The 26,767-nt window shown below is 37.7% G+C and overlaps 1 protein-coding gene across 1 annotated transcript in view; it reads left to right on the top strand.

Moving 5' to 3' along the window:
* Positions 1-26,499, top strand: part of LOC106084604 (protein folded gastrulation) — a 54,721-nt gene extending 28,222 nt beyond the window's left edge. Inside the window, exon 2 of the mRNA XM_013248424.2 lies at positions 23,031-26,499. Coding sequence (XP_013103878.2) covers positions 23,341-26,184 — 2,844 coding nt within the window. The 5' untranslated portion in view covers positions 23,031-23,340 and the 3' untranslated portion in view covers positions 26,185-26,499. The remainder of the gene's footprint in view (positions 1-23,030) is intronic.
* Positions 26,500-26,767: the final 268 nt, after the last annotated feature.

Raw genomic sequence — 26,767 nt, forward strand, 5'->3', positions numbered from 1 at the left:
CGAGGCCCCTTATCATTGAGCTTAAACATAAATCGGACTGCTTTCATTGATATAAGGGAAGTATCCCCTGTTCCTTAATGGTATGTTCATGGGAAATTTGGTAGTATTTAGTAAATACGCATAGAAAGAAAAAAATTATAATAGCGGATGTCCCCTATGATTGCAGTGCATTGCGTTGGAAAAAGGAAATTAGGAATTATAGGGGGAAAAGGATGTAGTGTTTATTGTTATTTCTCTTAAATCTCTGAATGTCAAAGTGGTTGAGGAAAACATTAGCCCGAAGTCGATTCCACATACGAACGGTTCGGGCGAAATAAGAATTCTCTCGATAATGCATTGTGCGGCCCGCTAGCCAATCAATCACAAACGGGTGTGAGTTCCTGGAATGTCTAGTATCCCTGACAAACATCCTAACCTCAGGAATATGAAGGCGAATATCAGACGAACACACACCATAAACAAACAAGTGAAGTAATTCTTACACCGTTTAAGTAAGCCTAAACACTTGAATGCTTCTTTCGACACTTCAAATACATGTTTAGTCCAACAGACATCACTTTGTATTTTCATGCCCAGAACATCAGGATCTTCTGATTGTTCAACATCTATACCATTGATAGACAAAGATGATCAAAATGGGTCAACGAATCGTTTGTGTGACAATAAGCAGCACTGGGTCCTCTGAGCATTAAAATCTACTCATTCGACCCCATTCAGGAATGGGCAACAAATCCTGGCAGAGTGTATCATCCATAACCCGCCTCTTGTCCTCAATCTCTCGAAGACACGGCCTATGGTCGAATGACAGAGATTACTGTCATCCTCAAATGAGTAGATCGGATTCGATGTCTGACCCAACAGATCGTTGATGGAAATAAGAAAAAGCGAAGGAGAAAGAACAGGGCCCTGCTCATTGGATGAGAACCCATGTGTAACGACTCGAATAGTGCGATCTCTGAGAAAGCTCGAAATAAATCGAACGAAGCCATTACCGACACCAAATGCGACAAGCTTTCATAGTAGTGCATCGTGCCAGACCCTATCGAATGCCTTGCAGATATCCATAGCCACAACCTTAATCTCACCAAACTGGTGGATTGAGCGACTCTAACGTTCCGACAGAATGCCATGAGGTCGCTTGTAGAGGGATTTCTGCGGAACCCATACTGTTGATCGCTAAGAAGGCCATTAGACTCTAAATACCTCACAAGATGGTGATTAACCATGGTCTCCTTGACCTTGCGGAGAGCGGAGCATATCGCAATTGGCCCGTAATTCGCAGGGTTGTTTGCCTCACCCATATCATTGAGCTCAAAACTTAAATCGGACTGCACTCATTGATATGTGAGAAGTTTGCCCCTGTTCCTTAGTGGAATGTTCATGGACAAAATTTGCATTTTTTGTTTGCCTCACCCTTCTTGGGTATTGGCGGAACGTTCGAACGTTGGACGAGCAAGCGTCGAAGAACATTTGCGTAAGACAAGCGTTGATATGTCATTCGGGCCCGGGGATTTATTTACGTCTAGATTCTCAAGAACCCTTTTAATACCACGAGTTTGAAAAAAATATTTAGGGCATGACGCCAGATACATTTTCGATTGAGGGGAGTGGTTGATTGCTATCCGGCAGGGAAGAGTTCCCTGCAAATATATCAGCCAACAGGTTAGCCTTATCAACCGGGTCAGTGAACATTTGATCATCCTTAACAAGAGTTGGAATAAATGAAGAACTGCCCTTTCCACGAACGACCAAAAGCTCTTACTTCCTTGTGTAGAAGCAAGAACCTTAGTACGCAAACGCTGTTTGTATAGAAAATTTTCGCGCATAAGCACATTGGCACACGAAGATCTTGCCTGCTTGCTCAGCAGTTCTGAATTGGCATTTTTATCCAAGCGCAAGTTCCTCAATGCCACCTTTTTCGATCTGACAGCATCTCTGCATGTCTAGTTAAACCAACTTTTGTCGTCCGATTTAGCCGTTATAGTCTTAACTGGAATAAATGTCCTCATTCCATTTAAAATTATCTTCTCAATCCATTCAGCAGTAGCATTTATATCGTCATCTAGAAAACATTGAATTTTAATAAATGTCAAAATTAGTTTTTCTCATTTCTGAAGGATATTATTCTTGAATTAAGACCTTATTTTCATTTCGCTATATTTTTCCAAGTGTAAAGATCCCTTGGCACTATTGATATTGTAAATGTTTCCATAGATTTGCCGCAACAAACGAATCTATTGATGATGTCGCTCTAGAAAATGAAAATAAAAAATAAAAAAACAGCAGCAGAAATTATAATGACAATAGCATACCACCTCAAAGTCATCAGAGGCCAATTTTCGACTTGGCAGTGTTAATTTGAATGAAGCTGTTGTATAGACAACCAATTTCAAAACGCAGAGTTGGCACAAAAAGCAAACAAACTATGAATAATTACAAATCTCTCTACACCAACAACTGAATTTGTAATAAATTTACAAAAAAAAAAAAATTATTTAAACAGTTTGCAATATCTGACTTGCCACTGCGGCCCCTTACAGTGCGGGAAATTCTCTAGGTCATTGTACTTTTAAAGCATAAATGAAAAGTGAAAAAAAAACAATCGAAAAAGAAAAACAAATTGTAATCGCAGGGCAATACTGAACAATGGCAACAACAAATTATGTATGGCCTATTGTTCTTTTGTTATAGATTATGTTATGCGTGTGTGTATTCTGTTCTGTGTTTTTTTTTTTTGTGTTTGAGGGACGGACAAGAACTATTACAGCAGAACAGGTAATATTTTTTTTTTTTGTTTTATTGTATTAAAAAAAGGCATGCCCTACTAATAGAGAGCCGCAGGAGGAGGAGGTACTAAATGGCCTAAGCATTATTGTTGAAGCAAACTAGGAGATTACCAGACTTTTTGTTTGTTGGCAATCAACAGGTGTGTACATCTGTTAGTGTTTATAATATGAACAAATGCACAGTGGGCTGCTAGTTCACAAAATGCGATAGTCATTTCGCCACTTTATTCATGAAAATAGTATAAAAATGAAATATGCCCATGAACATTCAATTAAGTAACAGAGGCAAACTCTCTCAGTGCCAAATTTCAGAAAAATCGGTTTTCTATGGGCCTTATATCATAAATGGGGAGTTCGGTCTATACGGGGGCTATATCAATATATTGCCCAATCTGAACCATCAAAACGGATTTCAAGTATCCTAAGACAATTCTAATACTACTCAATTTCCCATTAACATTCCATTAATCTTCTCATGCCTCATGTCTTTTTAAACTAACAAAGAATATTAAATAACAACTGTTATGCTCTTGGAGCTATATCAAGTTATAGTCCGATTCTGACCAAAAATAAATGCTGAACATTGTAAAACTCATTGTGTAATATTTCAGTTCATTTGGATAAGAATTGCGCCTTGTAGGGGCTCAAGAAGCAAAATCGGGAGATAGGTTTATATGGAAGCTGTATCAAGCTATTGATCGATTCAGACCATACTGAACACGTATGTTGAAGGTCATGAGAGAAACCGTTGTACAAAATTTCTTCCAAATCGGACGAGAATTGCGCAAGAAGTCAATACCCAAGATCGGTTTATATGGCAGCTATATCAAAACATGGACCGATTTGAGCCATACTCAGTGCAGTTGATGGAAGTGATACCAAATAACCACGTGCAAAATTTCAGTCAAATCGGTCGAGAATTGCGCCCTCTAGAGGCTTAAGAAGTCAAGATCCCAGATCGGTTTATATGGCAGCTATGTCAAAACATGGACTGATTTAGACCATGCTTAGCACATTTGTTGGAAGTGATACCAAAACACCAAGTGCAAAATTTCAGTCAAATCGGAATTGCGCCCTCTAGAGGCTGAAAAAGTCAAGACCCAAGATCGGTTTATATGGCAGCTATATCATAATATGGACCGATTTGGCCCAACCGACCTACACTAATAAAAAGTATTTGTGCAAAGTTTCAAGCGGCTAGCTTTACTATTTAGAAAGTTAGCGTACTTTCGACAGACAGATGGGCGGACGGACAGGCGGACTGACGGACATGGCTAGATCGAAATAAAATGTTATGACGATCAAGAATGTATAAACTTTATGGGGTCTCAGATGCATATTGCGTTGTGTTACAAACAGAATGACGAAATTAATATACCCCCATCCCGCCCTATAGAGGCTAAATTTCTTTAGCCTCTAGAGGGCGTATTTCTTTCCGATTTGCCGATTTGACAGGGGGCGAAATTATTTTGCTGAAATTTTAATCGTAATATTTTTTATGGCTTCTTATAGTCTTGAAAAATACTCTCCATCTGTGTCTGTAGATGTATCTCCTATATATTGGGAAAAATCATTCAAACCATGTGTCAAATGCGATCCAAGGTGGAGGGTATATAAGATTTGGAACGTCCGAACATAACTAGCTTTTACTTGTTTTCTGATCTTCACGCCAGGATTCGAACCCAGGCGTTCAGCGTTATAGGCGGACATGCTAACGCTACGGTGACCTCCCATTGCGCCCATAGCGTATTGGTGAAAAGCCTGCAAAGTCCATACGATTTAATGGTAATGATTATATGATTATGCTCCAAAACTCAAAAAAATTGTTTTGTGTTTGGTATCCCCTATGTATACTCAAAAAAAATTTAGGCACGCCCATTTTAATTTGGACATGGGAAGGTTAAGGAATAAGGGGTACTTTTCTCATATCAATGAGTGCAGTTCGAATAAAGTTTTAGCTCAATATTAATTGGTCTCCTTTTTTTAAACCAAGTCCGAACAGCGCGCAGCATAGCGACACCACTTGATAGAGAAGTTTTAACATGGCAGAATACTTCACAAATGTAGCCAGAATTAGTAAAATTTTACTGATTTTCATACCGGGATACAAATCCAGGCGTTCGGCTTCATAGGCCGACATGCTAACTTCTGCGGCACGGTGGCCTCCTCGTCCTCCTTCTGAGTCAAATTACTGTGTCAAATTTCAGTGTAATCGGACATTGACAGGAGAGTTTCAACAAAATCGGGCAATAAATGCGGCTTTGAAGGGACCAAAATCATTTTCCTGGAGATCGGTCCATAACGGGACTGTATCACAATATTGTTCGATATAGACCATCTTCGAACTTAACCTGCAGATTGCGCATCTAAACCTGCCTATGCAAAGTTTTAACTCAATATCTATTTTTTTACCCACCACCGAAGGATGGGCGTATATCCATTTTGTTATTCCGTTTGCAACACATCGAAGTATCCATTTCCCACCATATAAAGTGTATATATTTTTGATCAGCGTAAGAATCTAAGGCGATCTAGCCATGGCTGTCCGTCCGTCTGTCTTTTGAAATCACGCTACAGTAGAGATACTGAGCTGAAACTTTGCACAGATTCTTTTGTTGTTCATAAGCAGATAAAGTTCGAAGATGGGCTATATTGGACTATATCTTGATATAGCCCCCATATAGACTGATCCGCCGATTTAGGGTCTTAGGCCCATTTATCCGATTTTGCTGAAATTTGGGACAGGGAGTTGTGTTAGGGCCTTCGATATCCATCTTCAATTTGGCCCAAATCGGAACAGATTTGGATATAGCTGTCATATAGACCGATTCGCCGATTTAGGGTCATAGGCCCATAAAAGCCACATTTATTATCCGATTTTGCTGAAATTTGGGACAGTGAGTTGTGTTAGGCCCTTCGACATCTTTCTTCAATTTGTTCTAGATCGGTTCAGATTTGGATATAGCTGCCATATAGACAAATCCGCCGATTTAGGGTCTTAGGCCCATAAAAGCCACATTTATCATCCGATTTCGCTGAAATTTGGGACAGTGAGTTGCGTTGGGGCCTTCAACATCCATCTTTAATTTTGCCCAAATCGGTTCAGATTTGGATACAGCTGCCATATAGACCGATCTCTCGATTTAAGGTCCTGCGCCCATAAAAGACGCATTTAATGTTCGATTTTGTTGAAATTTGGGACAATGATTGTGTTAGGGTCTTCGACATCCATCTTTAATTTGGCCCAAATCGGTTCAGATTTGGATATAGCTGCCATATAGACCGATCTCTCGATTTAAGGTTTTGGACCCATAAAAGGCGCATTTATTGTCCGATGTCGCCGAAATTTGGGACAGTGAGTTAAGTTAAGCCCCTTGATATACTTTACAATTTGGCCCAGATCGGTGCAGAGTTGAATATAGCTGCCATATAGACCGATCTCTCGATTTAAGGTTTTGGGGCCATAAAAGCCGAATATATTGTACGATTTTGCCGAAATTTGAGACAGTGAGTTGTGTTGGTCTCTTCGACATTTTTCTGCAACTTGGCCCAAATCGGTCCAGATTTGGATATAGCTGCTGTATAGACCGATAGCTCGATTTATAGTTTTGGCCCCATAAAAAGCGCATTTATAATACTCATATCACTGAAATTTGACACAGTGACTTATGTTAGGCTTTTCGACATCCGTGTCATATATGGTTCATTTTATTTTATATTATTTTATTTTATTTTATTTTATTTTATTTTATTTTATTTTATTTTATTTTATTTTATTTTATTTTATTTTATTTTATTTTAGTTTATTTTATTTTATTTTATTTTATTTTATTTTATTTTATTTTATTTTATTTTATTTTATTTTATTTTATTTGATTTTATTTTGTTTTATTTTATTATTTTTTTTTTTCATTGACTTTCGTCTCATTGTATTTTCATTGTTTCATCTCCCACCATTGTAAACACAATTTAACACAAAAAGTACTCTAACTCAACGTTAATTTAGCTATCAAATTTATATATTGTTTATATTTACCCATATTCAACACGCAACTGATGATTCGTAGGCACCTGAATGGATTTTGTTTTTGTTTTTTTCAAACTCCACAATTTTTCTATGAAAAAGTCTATTTAATGAGAATGTAAGAACATTTAAATTATAGCAGTTGTGGAATACCAATTATTGGGATAATTTGTGGCACTTAGTTATCGGTCAGTGAACGCACGCAATGTTTTTAAGTGCAAGTGTTTTTGACCTGTATGGTAGTGCTGGTAGTGTGTTTAGATGGCAAGTTGTAGGTCTGAGGGTCAGTGTGTCTGTATATCAAATGGCTACCATATCATTTGGCTGCCATTAGATAACGAAACATTTTTTTAAGAATCCTAGGAGGTGTGTATAATGTAAGCATTTAAGAAGTCATAAATCTTTATTTTAGAAAAAAGTGAATGTAAACAAATTTTGTTAGCAGCCGCAGTCACATATCCTATTTTGTGAAGAGCAGGACTTAAGTTATCGCTTACGTGAATATTGACCTAGGAGGAGGATATTGTCGGTACCTTTAGCGTAGCTTATAGACATTTGATGATAGAAGAAAAGGCCAATGCACTTTGGACTTATAATAACCATTCTTAAGAGAAAAGGTCAATGAGCTTAAAAGACTGTAGAGAATAAATCAAAGTAGCCATTCTTAGAACGATAAGAGCAATACAGAAATTAGTTACGATTGGCATAACATACAATTTGTTGAAGAAGATGAAAAGACTGTGCGATTATAGTCTAATTATGTCTTGCAGTTTCTCATACATGGAAAGTTTTCTTTTGATTATTTTAGTCAATATATTGATAAGCTTGTATTCTTCCAAATTTTTTCCATGAGTCTTGTTCATACTATTATTGAAAAAGAGAAATTTTTACAGAAAAAAATTATTATTCCCAGGTTCTACAAAAATACTAGAATAGCGGAAGAACCTCCATGGTTACACATTTCTCATGAACCTTCCCAAGCCCACATATCTGATAAGCTTCCAAAATACATTAAGGTAAATTCCCACAATAATTATTGCACAATGATCCATATTTTATGAAAGAAAAGAAATCCACTTACCAGCTTCAGGTAAGTGCTGACAAATGAAGCGTTGTGGGAAAAGCTGCATGGAGGCCGGAAGGTTCTTCGACAGCCGGTGGCCACCAATGGAGTTTGTTTGTTGCTGCCATGAATGAATGAAGCAGCACACGTGTTGTATGTTAGTCAAGAATAACTTTTCTTTGTAGGTTTTCCATTAAGAGCTTAGTTGCGATGGCACTACAATTGGTTTTGTTCTTAGTTTTTGTTTTTGCAGCTCATGAACACGAAAACCATAGTTTTTCATCTTTCTTCTCGGTGTCTCATATGGAAAATAATACCATAGAACATAAAACTACTTCGCAAATGTTTGACATACTATACCTCATCTATGATGAAGCTGCATAATGTTATTTCTAAATAATTTTTAATGTTGTTGCCAATTTCCCTTGAGAGCAGAACTCAAGAAGATGAATAATCATAGGTGTATGATATGAAGTTACAACAGCTTCGCCAGGCTGGCCTACATGAAAGTCTTTTGATGTTTTGATTTCTAGAACATCAAAGAGATTTATGATGATGTTTAGGTTAAGATTTATTTTTTTTTTGTGATTTTCGAATGAAAATAAAAGATATTGGAAAGAAAAAACAATTCTCAAATTTTTAGGAAAATTTTCTTCAACCATCAAACCAAGATCAAATTTATTCTGCTGATTAAATTACAACGAATGCAAATATCATATTGGAATTTATTTCTTAAATTCCTTGAAATTCTATAAAAAGACATCATACATTGTAAACAAGATTACAATTATTTTATTTCTAAAGTAAACTTTGCATTAATTAACTTTAAGGATTATTTTTTTTCTCAGTAACTTTGTAAATACTTTGAAGTGTTTTTCCACGTGCAATATCACCCCAAATGTATGCAATGAAATTTTGTTTGTTATTTTTTTGCTGTTGAGGAAATTCCTCTTACTGTTATTGTGGGGAGGGGCATAACGTGTGATACGAACACAAGTAATAACAATAAAATACCATGTAACAATGTCATAATTAAATTCATATACATATATGCTTCTGTGTATTGGTACATGCCAAGTGAGGCAATGGAATTAATACCTGTATAGCATAATGAGGGGGCAAGGGAGAGTAAATGAAGGAGCTCACAGGGTATGAGGCAATAGCCTAGTGATAATGATAACTGCATTATCATTATCATTGTTATAGCTATTGTTGTTACTTTTTTATGATTATTATTATGATCATGATGCTGTCAAAGTTTCATTTATGCCATAATGTCTGTCTGTCTGTCCATTCGTCTGTATGTCGTATGGACGGACAACTGAATGGTGGTTGTTTGATGTGTGCAGTATTATGAAATTTGTTAATTTCTGATAAAAATGTAGAATGACTAGCGAGATGGGAAGAAGGAATATAGACAAGGAGGTGGGAAGGAAAATAGAATCATAGAGAGCCAGGGTTGCCAAGCAACGGACATTTTTTAGAAAACTGCTGACAAATTAAATTTGTATACCCACCACCGAAGGATGGGGGTATAATCATTTTATCACTCCGTTTGCAACACATCGGAATATCCATTTCCGATCCTATAAAGTATATATATTCTTGATTAGCGTAAAAATCTAAAACGATCTAGATATATCCGTCCGTCTGTCTGTTGAAATGACGCTACAGTCTTAAAAAATAGAGATATTGGGCTGAAACTTCGACTAGATTATTTTTATACCCACCACACAAGGATAGGGGTATATTCATTTTGTCATTCCGTTTGAAACACATCGAAATATCTATTTCCGACCCTATAATGATCTTCTTGATCAGCGTAAAAATCTATGACGATCTAGCCATGTCCGTCCGTCTGTCTGTTAATATCACGCTACAGTCTTTAAAAATAGAGATATTGAGCTGAAACTTTGCACAAATTCTTTTTTTGTCCATAAGCAGGTTAAGTTCGAAGATGGGCAATATCGGACTATATGTTGATATAGCCCCCATATAGACCGATCCGCCGATTTAGGGTCTTAGGCCCATAAAAGCCACATTTGTTATCCAATTTTGCTGAAATTTGGGACAGCGAGTTGTGTTTAGCCCTTCGACATTCTACTTCTATTTGGCCCAGATCGGTACAGATTTGGATATAGCTGCCATATAGACCGACCCGCCGATTTAGGGTCTTACGTCCATAAAAGCCACATTTATTATCCGATTTTGCTGAAATTTGGGACAGGGAATAAAGTTAAGCTCCTCGACGTACTTCTGCAATATGGAACAGTTAGGCGCAGATTTGGATATAGCTGCCATATAGACCGATCTGTCGATTTAAGGTTTTGGGCCTATAAAAACCACATTTATCATCCAATTTTGCTGAAATTTGGGACAGTGAGTTGTGTTAGGCCCTTCGACATCCCTCGCAAATTTGGGCCAAATCGGTGCAGATTTGGATATAGCTGCCATATAGACCGACCTTTTTATTTAAGGTTTTGGAGCCAAAAAAGGCGCATTTATTGTCCGATGTCGTCGAAATGTGGGACAGTGAGTTGTGTTAGGTCCTTCGACATCCTTCTTATATTTGGCCCAGATCGGTCCAGATTTGGATATAGCTGCCATATAGACCGATCTCTCGATTTAAGGTTTTGGGCCCATAAAAGTCGCATTTATTGTCCGATTTTGCTGAAATTTGGGACAGGGAGTGGCGTTAGGCCCCTCGACATACTTCTGCAATATGGCACATATCGGCCCAGATTTGGATATAGCTGCCATATGGACCAATCTTTCGATTTAAGTTTTTGGACCCATAGAAGGCGCATTTATTGTCCGATGTCGCCGAAATTTGGGACAGTGAGTTGTGTTAAGCCACTCGACATATATCTGCAATTTGGCCTAAATCGATCAAGATTTGCATATAGCTGCCATATAGACCGATATCTCGATTTAAGGTTTTGGGGCCATAAAGGGCGCATTTAATGTCCGATGTCGTCGAAATTTGGGACAGTGAGTTGTGTTAGGTCCTTCGACATCTCTCTTTAATTTGGCTCAGATCGGTTAAGATTTGCATATAGCTGTCATATAGACCGATATCTCGATTTAAAGTCTTGGGTCCAAAAAAGGCGCATTTAGGCGATTTCACTGCAACTTGACATAGTGACTAATGTTAGGGTGCTCGACGTCTGTGTCGTATATGGTTCAAATTGGTTTATTTTTAGATATAGCTACTAAAAAGGCCAATATGTTGCTATACACAATTGAACAATGACTTGTACTTATTAGTATTTGGTCCAAGCTATGCGTTTTGTTTCGACGAAAGGTGGTTTTCCTATATACCCGAGGTGGTGGGTATCCAAAGTTCGGCCCGGTAGAATTAACGCTTTTTATGCCCTCCACCATAAGATGGGGGGTATACTAATTTCGTCATTCTGTTTGTAACTACTCGAAATATTCGTCTGAGACCCCATAAAGTATATATATTTTTGATCGTCGTGACATTTTATGTCGATCTAGCCTTGTCCGTCCGTCTGTCCGTCCGTCCGTCCGTCTGTCTGTCTGTCGAAAGCACGCTAACTTCCGAAGGAGTAAAGCTAGCCGCTTGAAATTTTGCACAAATACTTCTTATTAGTGTAGGTCGGTTGGTATTCTAAATGGGCCATATCGGTCCATATTTTGGTATAGCTGCCATATAAACCGATCTTGGGTCTTGACTTCTTGAGCCTCTAGAGTGCGCAATTCTTATCCGATTGGAATGAAATTTTGCACGACGTGTTTTGTTATGATATCAAATAACTTTGCCAAGTATGGTTCAAATCGGTCCATAACCTGATATAGCTGTCATATAAACCGATCTTGGGTCTTGACTTCTTGAGCCTCTAGAGTGCGCAATTCTTATCCGATTGAAACGAAATTTTGCACGACGTGTTATGTTATGATATCCAACAACTGTGGCAAGTATATTTCAAATCGGTTCATAACCTGATATAGCTGCCATACAAACCGATCGTGGGTCTTGACTTCTTGAGCCTCTAGAGTGCGCAATTATTATCCGATTTGCCTGAAATTATGTACTACGGATCCTCTCATGACCATCAACATACGTGTTTATTATGATCTGAATCGGTCTATAGCCCGATACAGCTCCCATATAAATCATACAAAACACACGTGCAGCTGCCTTTTGTTCCGTGCTCCAAACTTTGATAATTAAAAACTTAAATACATCCGTTCGTACACCAAAAAAGTTCTTAAAGTATACAGCAGCGCCTGCTGAACACCCACTGACGAAGGCGGCTTGGAGGTTGCCTGTGATGTGAAGATTTTACACATTCTATTAATTTTTATCGCGAAAGGAAAATTATTTCTTCATTGGAATGTGAGTTCTTCTTCACTAACACAGACAAGGCAAAAGGTAAACATCAGCTGTACTATTCTATCATACTTGTCGAAAGGCTGTTAATCGATAACAAGTGCCAGCTGAAGTATTTTATCGTTATCGTCGATCATATGTTGTACTGTGTTGCCAGATGAATAGTAAGCGCACGTTATTATCAACATCACCAGATCAGGCAAATCATACACCGAAAAAATTTTCGCCGTGCCAAAGCATGAATTCTGACCACAAAGATGTTTTCTCATGGAGCAAGCTGGGGGATATGTTGGACGACAAATTGAAGGACGTTGCCAAGAAGGAGGATGTGGCTGCAATTAAGAAGGAGTGGAAGACTTGAAAGTTGAAAACTCTAAGTTGAAAATCGAGGTAGAGAAGCTTACGAACCGAATTGAACAAATAGATAGACGAAGCAGGTCGGCAAATGTTGTGGTGAGTGGGCTTTCGTGTAAAAGCACCTTATCAGCTAAGAAGAGATTTGAAAAAATATGTAAAGATGATTTGAAAATGGAAGTTGATATCGTGAAAACAAGAATGTTATCGTCTGGCAAATCCTTTATCTTCTCTCTTGATACTTATGGACAAGCGCAGCGTGTAATCGATTCAAGGACAAAACTAAATGGAAAATCTATATATATACAAAAAGATTATACTGCCGTTGAACAGATGAATAGATACAATCTAAGAAAACTGTCTAAAGTACTATCCAGTAGCAAAAACAATATAAAAGTTCGTCTAGGTGAATTCTGTATTTTCGTTGACGACATAAGATACACTTGGGGAGATGGTAAAATACTTGCACCTTCTCAACGTGAGGCAGATTATCTCAACAATATTCTAGCAGATACAGATTGTTCTTTTGAAGTTCACTGTCAAAAACCAGTTAATTCAAGTAATGTAAGCTCAGGTTCTTTCACACAATAGCAGTTTGATTCGTGCCATATACTATCTTATAATGTTTCAAATCTACAAAGTTGTCTCAATTCTGGTAATTTTGTAACTTTTTTAAATAATTTTGATGTTTTCCTTTTATTTGAAACACATGTAACTGCAAATAAACGATCAAACTTTTCGTCATACCTCAAAAACTACTACCTACACTGGGTGGACGCAATTAAAATGAATAGATTTGGTAGAGCAAGTGGAGGAGGCCTCTATGGATTCAAAAAAGAGTTAAAAATCTCACTCAAAGCTAACTTTATAACGTCATACTCTTATCCATTTCTATCTTTAAATATTTGCGGTAACACAGTCTATTTAATTCCCATCTACATAAACTGTACTAGCTGGAAGCATGAGGCTGAAAAATTTGACTCCTTTTTATTGGATCTTGGCCCAACAAACTTTTGCCTAATGGGAGATATGAATGCCAGAATTGGCAACGTCCAGATTTTAGACAACAACATGATTCGTGGTATTTCTCATATTAATTCCGTTAGAAAGTCCAAAGATATAACTACAAACTCTCGTGGGAAACAACTATTGAACATTGTTGAGAACATTGGCGGTATTATATTAAATGGTAGGATAGATGGCGACGTTGAGGGAGAATACAGTTTCTGCGGTGTAATGGGTAACTCTGTTATTGATTACTGTATCTGTTCCACTACTTTCATTCATTATGTCGAGAAACTTGTGATTCCCCCTAAACCATATTCTGACCACATGCCTTTGTGCCTTCAAATCAGAATTCCTAGGCTAATGGGCAGTGGAGGCGATAACAACATTCAACACCGTCTTTATTGGAAAGGAATATATAAAGCACAGTATGTACGAAAACTTAATTCCATGCTACTTGATCTAGGTCAAATAAATAGTTTACCTGTTGATGTTATGGTCGAGAGCATTTCCCGGGCAATTAGACAGGCTCATATCCACAGGAGGAATAGAAAATTTTTTGAACCTAGGCAAAGATGGTTTGATTGGTCTTGCTTCCGTGCACGGTCTGTTATGTACAGAAGGCTAAAATTGTACAAAAGAATGAATACGGAGAACAATAGGAGGCTCTATTACTCATCAAGGAAAAGTTTTCGAAGGCTGTGTAGTGAAAAGAAGTTGGAATATTTTAACAACAACTTGATGAGGTTAGACGAAGTAAAGTGTAGCAAGGAATGGTGGGAACTATCTAAATCATTAAGTACCAGTTCGAACAGCATGAAAGGAAACATTGATGCAAATGAGTTCAAACGATATTTCAGCTCGCTTTTGGATAAGTCTGGTCAATCCCAGGAAATTAGTTGGTGCATGCCGTTTTTCGTAGACCCGCTCTTAGATTCCCCTATTGAATATTATGAATTATATAATGTTATAAGGAAGTTGAAACCGAATAAGTCCCCAGGGCAGGATGGTATCCCTTATGAGTTCTACAGACATGCTCCCAGATGTTTCCTTCAAAAACTGTTATACGTTTTCAATCAAATCTTCCTTAAGGGAGACATACCAATCACATTCACTGAATCCATTCTGATTCCATTACACAAAAAAGGGGATGTAAACGTACCAAGCAACTACAGAGGCTTATCGCTTATTGACTCGGTTTGTAAAATTTTCAACTCTATTCTTTTGAATAGGATAACGAATTGGTTGTCAATGAATAGTATTTTGAATGAATTTCAGGCTGGCTTCAGAAAGGATTATTCTACGATTGACAACATTTTCAATTTAGTTAGCATTGTGAAGTTGAACCAGGCTAAAGGTAAGACCACTTATGCCTTTTTTGTTGATTTTTCCGCGGCTTTTGATCTTATCCCAAGAAACAGTCTGTTCTACAAACTCTCATCTTTAGGACTTTCAACGAAAATTGTATCGATAGTGACATTACTGTACAAGAATACTAAAAGCAGAGTATGGGATGGAAATACATACTCGGAATATTTTCCTGTAGAGTCGGGAGTGAAACAGGGATGTATTCTTAGCCCAGTTCTTTTTTCACTATATTTAAATGACTTACCCGATGCTCTAACTGGAGGAATAAATATCGCGAACACACACGTGAAGATACTACTCTATGCCGACGATATTGTGATCTTGTCTGATACACCTAAAGATTTACAGATTATGATGGACACTTTGCAGGAATATTGCAGTACATGGAGCTTAAAAGTAAACCTTACTAAGTCGAAAGTTATGGTTTTTAGAAAGAGTACTAGGATATCGTCCGGTCTTCGTTTCCGCTACAACGATGAAGATATAGAAACAGTTAACAGATATACTTATCTCGGTGTGGAAATCGCGTACAATTTGTCTTTCAAAGACCATTTAAAGAACAAATTATCGGCATCGAAAATTGCTATTAACTCCACGTGGTCGAAATATATAAATAACCCAAGAATCTCTCACGATAATAAATTAAAAATATTTGACTCTTGTTCAAAGTCTATCATGTGTTATGCTGCTCAAGTATGGGGTTACGAAAAATATGATGATGTTGAAAAGTTGTTTCGTTTTTTCATTAAAAAGATGTTTTACTTACCTAACAACACACCTAATTATATGTTGTATCTAGAATCCGGACTATACTCCTTATACTCCTCCACCCTTAAAACTCATTTTCTTTACATCAAGAGGGTACTTCAACTAGAAGTTAGTAGACTTCCTCGAATTCTAGCAGAGGAAATCCTTAAACTAAATATTTCCTGGGCAAAAGTGTGGTCGGAATTATGTCAGGATTTGAACTATCTGCCCGCCAACAATAGATTGCCCTTATGCGCCTATTGGAGGGAAATAATTGATGCCTTGAATGTAAAGGAACGATATAGTTTTGAATCGGCAGCCAGAAATTCTCAGTTTCACGATCTCTACCCATATCTTGATTATAATATGATCCCAACACTGACAGAGAATCTTTCTGCTCGTGCTACCAGCTTGATCATTAAAGCCAGAGGTGGATTGCTTGATCTGAATTCCAGGGCATTTCGAAGTAACACTACTGGCATATGTTCTATCTGTAACACAGATGAACCTGAAAATACTTTACATTTTATTGGAAAATGTCCTATTTTGAAAGAATTTAGGAAACTTTATTTTAACAAAATAAGTCTCGAAGAAAATGAAACATTAAACATACTAAATGGCACGAATCTTACCTCTCTGTACTCTTATTTAGAAAGCTGTATCAAATATAGAAAATTAATAATAAACTGTTTTGATGTTTGAAAATTATATAAATGATTAAATATTTTAACATGGCAAGCAGCATATGTGCTAAGCCATATATAGATCGTATGCTTAAGAATCAATATTATATACATGCATGTATTATTTTGTATTTCTTAATCAATCTATTAATAAATAAATATATAAATCGATCTCTCTATTTTACTTCTTGAGCCCCCAAAGGGCGCAATTCTTATTCGAATTGGCTGACATTTTAACAGGTCTCCAACATGTAATAATATAATAATAGCAGAGCAAATCTTTTCTTATATCCTCTTTTGCATAAGAAGAGATGCCGCGAGAAGAAATCGGCAAATGCGATCCATGGTGGAGGGTATGTAAGATTCGGCCCGGCCGAACTTAGCTTTTACTTGTTTGTTTTATTTTGGTTATTTGTTTTTTACAGGGAAATGAAATTTTGAAAAAGTTTCCTTTTAAAATTAAACCTTGGCAAAATTTTCCTACAACGGAAATTTTAGCAAAACTACCTAGAGAAATAAAATGTTAACAGAACCTTTTTATATAGAAACCAGAACAAGCGTGCTAAGTTCGGCTAGGATGAATCTTTTGTACCCTCCACCATGGATCGCATTTGTCAAGTTTTTTGAAGCCTTTTTCAATATACATATGAACTACATCGAGTTATTGCCCCATATGGACCTTGTCATAGCTGTTGGAAGTCATAGAAAAATACCACCTCCAATATTTCAGGCAAATCGAGTAAAACTTGCGCCCTCTAGTGGCTCAGAGTGTCAAACTGGGAGATTGGTTTATACAGCAGCAATATCAGGTTATGGACTGATTTAGACCATACTTGGTACAGTGATTGGAAGTTAATCCTCAACGATATGTACGAAATTTCAGCAAAATCGGATAAGAGTTGCGCGCTCTAGAAGCTCAAGATCGTTTTATATTGCAGCTATATCAGGTTATGAACCGATTTGTTGGAAGTGATACCAAAACACCGCGTGCAAAAGTTCATCTAAATCAGATAAGAATTGCGCCCTCTAGAGGCTCAAGAAGTCAAGACCCAAGAGCGGTTTATATGGCAGCTATATCAAAACATGGACCGATTTGGTCCATTTACAATACTAACCGACCTACACTAATAAGATGTATTTGTGCAAAATTTCAACCACCTAGCTTTACTCCTTCGAAAGTTAGCGTGCTTTCGACAGACGGGCGGACGGACGGATGGACGGCCAGACAGACGGACGGACATGGCTAGATCGACTTTAAAGGGCATGACGATCAAGAATATATGGAGTTTAGTCTCAGACGCATATTTCGAGGTGTTACAATCATAATGACGAAATTAGTATACCCCCATCATATGGTGGAGGGTATAAAACAAAAACCAATTTCCCTTAGGTATGAAATTTTGCTAAATTTATTATTGAAATGAAATTCTTAATCAATTTTTTATCCCTCTGAAGTCAAAGTCTTTGCATTTCCTGGCATCCCTCTTTCTCCATTTCACATCACATTTATTTCCCTCATCATCTCTGTTTATGATGTGATGAATTTTTATTTCCCCCCCCCCCCCCCCCCCCATTCCTTGATAAATGTTTATACGGCAGCTTAATGTGTGTTGCTAGCACTTTGTCTTGCAAGGTTAAGTATCATCGGCCTACTGGTTTTTGTGTACTGCACGATTTGAGCGCTTCGTGCGAGCGAGATGATTTTCTTAATTTTCCCAGCTAGACAAGCGTTATCACCATTCCGGCCCACTTACCTTCAAATGAATGCAGGCGGTGGGAGAAAACAAACAAAAATCTTGTAAATTCTAAGAATGTTAGAACTTCTGCTGCAGTTATGCTTGTTGTTGCCGGGGCTGTAATTTTCAACATACCAAAGAAAATTGTTTCATTTTTTTAAGAGTTTTGTTTTTTTTATTGTCCTCTCTTTCGTCGGATGTTGCTTTTTTGTTGTTGTTGTCTTGGCTTGTTGAATTATTTTATGATACTCAGACGAATGAAGAAAATGTTAAGTGTTTATTGGAATAATAAATATTCTTTATATTTAATTTTTTCAGGGGCCTCCCTTTTTTGTCTGCAAGAAGAGCAGGGCTGTGGGGGCTTTTCCAAAGAGTCTGTTCGCTCTAAGTGAGTGATAAGGTTAATGGCAGTCTTGCTAACGGTTTTTGACATTTTGATGTGCTTCTGAGGCTGCTGCAGCAACCTGTCCACAAAAATTCCCTTTGAAAAATTTCAAAAATTTCCCAGCAAACTTTGTGGCAAAGAGCGCAAAGAATTTTTTTTTGTTTTTCTAAGTATTCATTTGATGTATGGGGCATATCGTTGTTGCTTTGACTTTCTTGTGCACATCTTTTGAAGTGGCAGGAAATTGACAACTTTGTTGGTTTTTAATTTAATTTTGATTTTCAGGGAGTGCGCAATCAAGGCCCAATGGGGGAGGTGTAGGTTTAATGAATTGTTGGATGGTTTAATTGGTGGAAAGCGATTTGGGGCGTTATTTATCTATGATGTTTTGACATTGACCAGCTGTTGGTTGGTGTTTTGATTGAGAGCAGCTCATTAGATTCAGGAGATTCAAATGGTATGTATTGGTTGTCCAAAAAGTAATTGGGGATTTTTTAAAGAAAGTAAATGCATTTTTAATAAAACGGAATGAACTTTAATCAAATATACTTTTTTTACACTTTTTTTCTAAAGCAAGCTAAAAGTAACAGCTGATAACTGACAGAAGAAAGAATGCAATTACAGAGTCACAAGCTGTGAAAAAATTTGTCAACGCCGACTATATGAAAAATCCGCAATTACTTTTTGGGCAACCCAATAGATACAGATTGACATTCTGGGTGCTTGAAAAAATATTTTATATGAAAAATAACATAATGGACTTTTGGACTTTAATTAGCATAGAAAGTTTTTTATACCCACCACTGAAGGATAGGGGTATATTCATTTTGTCATTCCGTTTGCCACACATCGAAATATCCATTTCCGATCCTACAAAGTATATATATTCTTGATCAGCGTAAAAATCCAAGACGATCTAGACATGTCCGTCCGTCTGTATGTTGAAATCACGCTACAGTCTTCAAAAATAGAGATATTGAGCTAAAACTTTGCACAGCTTCTTTTTTTGTCCATAAGCAGGTTAAGCTCAAAGATGGGCTATATCGGACTATATCGTGATATAGCCTCCATTTAGACCTATTCGCCGATTTAGGGCCTTCGGCCCAAAAAAGCCGCATTTATTATCCCATTTTGCTGAAATTTGGGACAGTGAGTTGTCTTAGGCCCTTCGACATCCTTCTTCAATTTGGTCCAGATCGGTCCAGATTTGGATATAGCTGCCGTATAGACCGATCCTCCGATTAAGGGTCTAAGGCCCATAAAAGGCGCATTTATTGTCCGATGTCGCCAAAATTTGGGTCAGTAAGTTATGTTGGGCCCTTCGACATCCTCCGTCAATTTGGCTCAGATCGCTCCAGATTTGTATATAGCTGCCATGTACACTGATTTCTCGATTTAAGGTCTTGAGCCCATAAAAGGCGCATTTATTGTCCGATGTTGCTGAAATTTGGGTCAGTGAGTTTTGTTAGGACCTTCGACATTTTTCGTCAATTTAACTCAGATCGGTCCAGATTTGGATATAGCTGCCATATAGACCGACCTCCGATTTAGGGTCTTAGGCTCATAAAAGCCACATTTATTATCCGATTTTTTATGAAATTTGGGACAGTGAATTGCGTTAAGCCCTGCAACATCCTTCGTCAATTTGGCCCAGATCGGTCCAGATTTGGATATAGCTGCCATGTACACTGATTTCTTGATTTAAGGTTTTGGGACCGAAAAAAAAAGCGGAGTTAATGTCCGATGTTGCCAAAATTTGGAACAGTGAGTTGTGTCGGGCCCTTCGAGATTCTTCTTCAATTTGACCCAGATCGGTTCAGATTTGGATATAGCTGTCATATAGACCGATCTTTGGACTTAAGGCTTTGGGCCCATAAAAGGCGCATTCATTGTCCGATTTTGCCAAAATTTGGGGCAGTGAGTTGTGTTAGGCCCTTCGATTTTAGGCTATAGCTCCCATATAAACCGATCTCCCGAATTGACTTCCGAAGCCCCTGAAAGCCGTAATTTTTGTCTGATTTAGCTGAAATTTTGCGTATAGTGTTCTGTTATGACTTCCAACAACTGTCTAAAGTTCGGTACGAATCGGTTTATAACCTGATATAGCTCCCATATAAACCGATCTTTCGATTTGACTTCTTGAGTCCCTGGAAGCAGTATTTTTTGTCCGATTTGGTCCAAATTTTGCAGATAGTGCTCTGTAATGACTTCCAACAACTGCGTTAAGTACGGTCCAAATCGGTGTGTAACCTGATATAGCTCCCATATAAACCGATCTCCCGATTTGAATTCTTGAGCCCTTACAAGCCATAATTTTTGTCTGATTTGGCTGAAATTTTACATTTAGTGTTTTGTTATGACTTTCAACAAATGTGCCAAGTACGGCTCAAATCGGTTTATAACCTAATATTGCTGCCACATAAAAACCGATCTCCCGATTTGACTTCTTGAGCCCTTGCAAGCCGCAATTTTTGTCCGAAATGGCTGAAATTTTGCATGTGATGTTCTGTTCTGACTTTCAACAATTCTGCTTAGTACGAACCAAATGGGTCTATAACCTTATATAGCTCCCATATAAAACGATCTCCCGATTTGATTTATTAAGCCCTACAGGCCGCAATTTTTGTCCGAATTGGCAGAAATTTTTCAAAAAGTGTTCTGTTATGACTTCCAACAACTTCAAACCCGGTCGCTTGGTCATCCTTGTTCCGTCCCTAGAAGCTTTAATTTTTGTTGGTTTGACAGAAGTTCGGTTTGTAAAATAAAATTGTGGCCTACAACAAAATTTGTTTTGTATAAATTTTTAGCAGAATCCATGGTGGTGACTTCCTCCATCTGGCCGAACTTAGCACGCTTTTACATGTTTTTGAAAATGATTATCAATTTCCCGAAAATCAATGAATTTCCACATCAAATAGCTTTTTTTATGTAGTGGAAAGGTATTTAAGGTAATTTAATGTCATATTCGTAATCTTATCTCAAATAGCTTTCATTTGAGTCCCATATAGACATGGTCGGCTAATATACCCATTGAGGGGTAGGTCCCATTACTTGGACCAAAAGTTTTATGCTATATCTGTAATCTACTGCCTAATACTTTTCATTTGAGTCCCATATTGACATAAACGTCGAATATATGTGTTTAAAGGAGTTTTTGGGTTGGGGAGACCCGCTGGGTACTTGGATCCAAATTTAAATACAATATGAGTTTTCTAGTCTCCAATACCTTTCAATTGATACCCATATTAAGCCTATCAGTCCACTTTTGATTTAGATGGCATTGTTGGTGTAAGGGGGAGAGACCGCTTCCATCCGATATATAAAAATTATAAAGCCTATGTTTCCTTCCAGAAAAACTTATACAATCTGTGAACATGTTAAGAAAATCTGTTCAGCTGATTCTAGGGAACAAACAAAGAAACCGAGTCTTGATGGGTCATGTGTCGATTTAAAGCGTTTTTGGGGGGAAGGGTAACCCACAATATTTCGATCTGATTTTGTATGCCAGATTCGTTATCTACTCCCAAATACCTTTCATTTGAGGCCCATATTGACATGAACGTCCAATATATTTGTTGGGGGGAATTTTGAGGTTGGGCGACCCAACGGCTACTTGGACTCATATTTTAATACCATATTCGTTTTCTATTTCCCAATACCTTTCATTAGATACCCATATTGTCCCGATCGGTCCACTTTTGATTTTGGATAGTGTTTTTGGATAACGGGGGAGCGTCCGCCCCCTTCCAATATCAACAAATTATAAAGGTTATTTCTCCTTCCTGACCAAATTTGCAATCTACTTCCGAATATCTTTCATTTGAGTCCCATATTGCCATGATCGTCCAAAAAACAGATTTTAGGGGGTTTTGGGGTTGGGGCGGCCCCCCCAGTTACTTGGACCCAATTTTTAATATGAAATTTGAATACCATTTATTTGAATACCATTTTGTCCCGATCGGTCCACTTTTATTTTTGGGTGGTACTTTTGGGGTAAGGGGGAGGGTCCGCCCCCCTCCCGATACCGAAAACTTATATAGCCTATGTTTCTTTCCAGACCAACCTACACAGTCTGTGAAAATTTCCAGGTAATCGGTTTAGCCGTTTTTGAGTCTATACGGAACAAACTACAAACTGACAAACAAACAAACACAAATTCAATTTTATATATTGGGTTGCCCAAAAAGTAATTGCGGATTTTTCATATAGTCGGCGTTGACAAATTTTTTCACAGCTTGTGACTGCCAGTTATCAGCTGTTACTTTTAGCTTGCTTTAGAAAAAAAAATGGAAAATTGTATATTTGATTAAAGTTCATTCTAAGCTTTATTAAAAATGCATTTACTTTCTTTTAAAAAATCCGCAATTACTTTTTGGGCAAGAAGATAAGATATCTCTGTTTTATTATTTTAAACAAATAAAATTATTTAAAAAATTTAATTATTCATTTCAAAATTTTTTCCTTAAATGACAAATTATTTCTCTATAATAATTAACATTCTTTTTTTTTAATTTTCTCTTTCCAGTTTTCCCCGAAAGGCACACAGCGTAATGTTTCATGCGATAAAACAGAAAAAAATAAATTCCAACGAAAAACATAAATTTTCGCATAACTGCGTAAATCATAGCGAAAGCCTTTAAATGCCTTCCCAAATACACGAAATCTTTAGCATATTTTAACGTATCACTGCTTAAAACATAAACGCAAGCAACAACAACAACAACAATAAAATAAACAACAACAATTTTGTTTTTTCAATAAGCACTGTAATCTGAAGCAAACCAGTGCTAGTGAAGGGGCTTTGCAAGGCATAAGCGAAGACCATTACGGCAGCCATGAATTTCACACCCACCACAAACATAGTCAACTGCATGACGCAGCTACTGCTCACACTGCAAGTGCTGTTGACACTTGTCATGCCCTTGAGGACGACGATGACAATGACTGCAGCACTGCCGGTCACATCGAAACCCATTGAAAATACTGCCGAGAATTTGGCGTGGCAAGCATGGCTAATGTTGCCACCTGAACAAAAACAGCTGATGAAGTCACGTAAGGTAACACCAAAATCAATATTCACTCTACCGCTAAGAGTGGAATGTCCCGAAGGTCATCAGCAGGTGGATATGAAATGTATACCCACGGCCATAGGTTCGAATGCGGTGTTGATTGATCCCAATGTCTTGGGTTTGGTGTTGGGTGAGACGCCAGGGGACATAGATTACGACTATGAAGATGAGACGGCAGCAGGTACGGGGACAGGTAGCGATTTGGATATTTTGTCATCCATGTATTTGAGTGATTCGGAAAAGTCAAATACAGATGCAGTGCTGTCTTTGCAGCCACCCAGCAAAGATGAGCCTTTGAAATTTAATATATTTCAAAGCAAATTCCCCACGGATGATTATCCCTTGGAGGACTATTCTGCGATATCGAATGAGGCAGTGGTAATGGCTCCCTCTAAAACTCTCAATGGAAGTGTAGGTATTACCCAGAATAAAGATTTGATAACAGAGGCCTCCAATGTCTCCAAATCGCATAGCATAAATGGTTTAAGCGATTCCACGGGTGATTTCAGTTTGGATAACCTAGAGGCCATATCTCTACCAGCCTCTCCCAATCATAATGGTCAGCAGCATAAAAATCGCATATCATTATTCAATGAAGATGCTGCCTTACATTTGGTCACCACTCTCATGGACATGGAGGAGGGTACGGAGAAGGACTCAACCCTGAGCACACAGCAAACAAGGGACGATTTGGAGAGTCTATTGCAAACTGAGTCCTTAATGCCCATGCTGAATCATACCACAGTGGCCACCACTATGCCAGAGGAAAGTTTGACTCCGGCCAAAGATGATGATGATGATTTCAATGTTATGGAACGATTAGCTTTGCACGTGGAGGATATGGTAGAAATGACCACTGTAATGGCCCCTCCAATGGATGACCCTGAGAGTGAAGAGCACAAAGAGAAGGTCGAACATATACGAAGTGTGACAATGAATTCATTGTATTTGCAGAGTAATGCAGATGCAGATGAAGCCGATCAAGGTGACAAGGATGAATTGACAACCTTGACACCTTCAACCGTTGCAGAGGAGGATGAACTTGAGTCTGGGGAAACCACAACAATGCCCACACCGATCATACAATTGGATGATACAACTGTTATTGTGAACAACAACAATGGCAATGGTGATGATGATGATGATGAAGGCTTTATTACCACACCAACTACACCATCGTTGGAGGAATTATTGGAAGCTTCGCCAATAACGACAACGGCTACATCTTCATCTCCTGCTCCTACTTCATCTACAACACCTAGCAGCAGCATTAATGATGGGCAAGAATTATTGTTGCCTCAAAATCTGGCCGAGCAGGATTTTGAAGAATTACAGCGCATGCGTAAAGGCCAGAAAGATCAAAATACAATGGAGCCCAAGAAATCGAAAGTAGAACCGGTCGAGGTGCCGCCGCCGTCGTCGTCAACATTACAGATTAACACAGCGGCCACCACTCCCAAGACCATGGAAACAAAAGCAGAAGTTGTTGCCAGTAAAACAACAACAACCAGTACCACACCATCGTCAACCATGGATGAATTAATAAGCCAAGAAACAGTGACACCGTTACTTACAGTCCAACATAATAATGATGACAGTAACAATGCTGGTCATGGTGATGTTGTTGCCAACAATAACAATCACAACAACCATATTGACAATAATGACCGGTTTTACTATCAGCACATAGCCCAACAAGATCTTGAAAGTGCTGCAGCTTCAGCCACAACTTTAGCGAGTGACAGCAGTAAGCTGCAAGAGCAAAGCTCTACTACAACTCCCAAGACCGCAATGGCCAAGGCGGATACAGCAAAGGCAGCGACAACAAGTGAAATTGATCTGGCTGAGGAATTGCGTTTAATTAATGAACTGGTGAAGGGCAATCGCCAGCGTCCAGGGCAAGTCTCAACAATGCGAACAACATCATCATCCTCAAGCGGTGATGTTAATGAAGCTACTGTCAGTACTTCAGCAGCACCTTTAACTTTACCTAGTGAAAGTTCGTCAGGTTCCATGAAATTCAAATTGGAAACTACACAAATATGGTCAAAAATTATGCCACTGTTACAAACAAGCAGCACAACAACATCTTCCACAGGTACTGAGCAAGAAGAAATTTCAACATCTTCAGAGAGTTCTAGTATAGTGGAGTCATCAACATCACCTGCTGCTGCTATCACATCTACTAACATCACACCTAAGCTGATAGCCAGCAATCGTAGTCATAGAAATAGTAAAATAATCAGAATAAATGGGCTAAATACCATAGAAAGTAATCTAAGCAAGGGAACGACAACAACAACAACAACTGAAGATATTTCAACAACAACAGAACAAGAGGAAATCACATCTTCAACAGCATCATCTTCTTCATCTATCACCCCCCAAGATTCAGATGAGGATCAAGAAGATGATGTTATTGAAGATAATTCGTATGAACCTTTTTGGTGGTTCCCTGTAGGTTGGCGCCTTGATAGCCTGTCCTCTAGAACAGCGGCAACAACAACTACAACAACAACACCCAAAACAACCTCACAAAACCATAGTCAAGATGATATGCCTTTATTATTGCGATTTTGGTCAACATATCATGCCCCCAAGTCCAGCTAAAATCCAAGAGATTTTTTTTTAGAAATAAACTTCCGAAAAAAATGCAAACGCCATAGTTCAAATTTTTTTTTAATTGTTTACTCGTAGTTAAATTTTGCTCAAAGTGAAAATAACTGACGTTTAATTTCCGCTTCCCCCTCCATAAGAAAAGTATTATAGTAATGAAAAAAAAAAACCAAGAAACAAAAAATAATAGAAAACCTGTGCTCATGTTGTAAATGCTCAAGTTATGGGGAAGAAGTGAAAAAGGGGCTGTTGAATGTATGGTTAAAACAACAAAAACAAAAACGTACAAGAAAGCTTTTTTTTATATAACAGAAAAAATTTAAGAAAGCTTTTTTTTATAACAAAAATAAAGAAAGCTTTTTTATAATAAAAAAAAAATAAAGAAAGCTTTTTAATAATAAAAAAAATTAAGAAAGCTTTTTTTATAAAAAAAAAAAATTAAAAAAGCTTTTTTATAACAAAAAATGTTAAGAAAGCTTTTTTATAACAAAAAAAGTTAAGAAAGCTTTTTTCTTAACTTTTTTATAATGAAAACCTTACAAAATAACTTATTTTTCCAAGGTTTAAAAGCTTTCGT

This window comes from Stomoxys calcitrans, chromosome 4 (genome assembly GCF_963082655.1).
Source record: "Stomoxys calcitrans chromosome 4, idStoCalc2.1, whole genome shotgun sequence".
In the NCBI taxonomy this organism is placed as follows: domain Eukaryota; kingdom Metazoa; phylum Arthropoda; class Insecta; order Diptera; family Muscidae; genus Stomoxys; species Stomoxys calcitrans.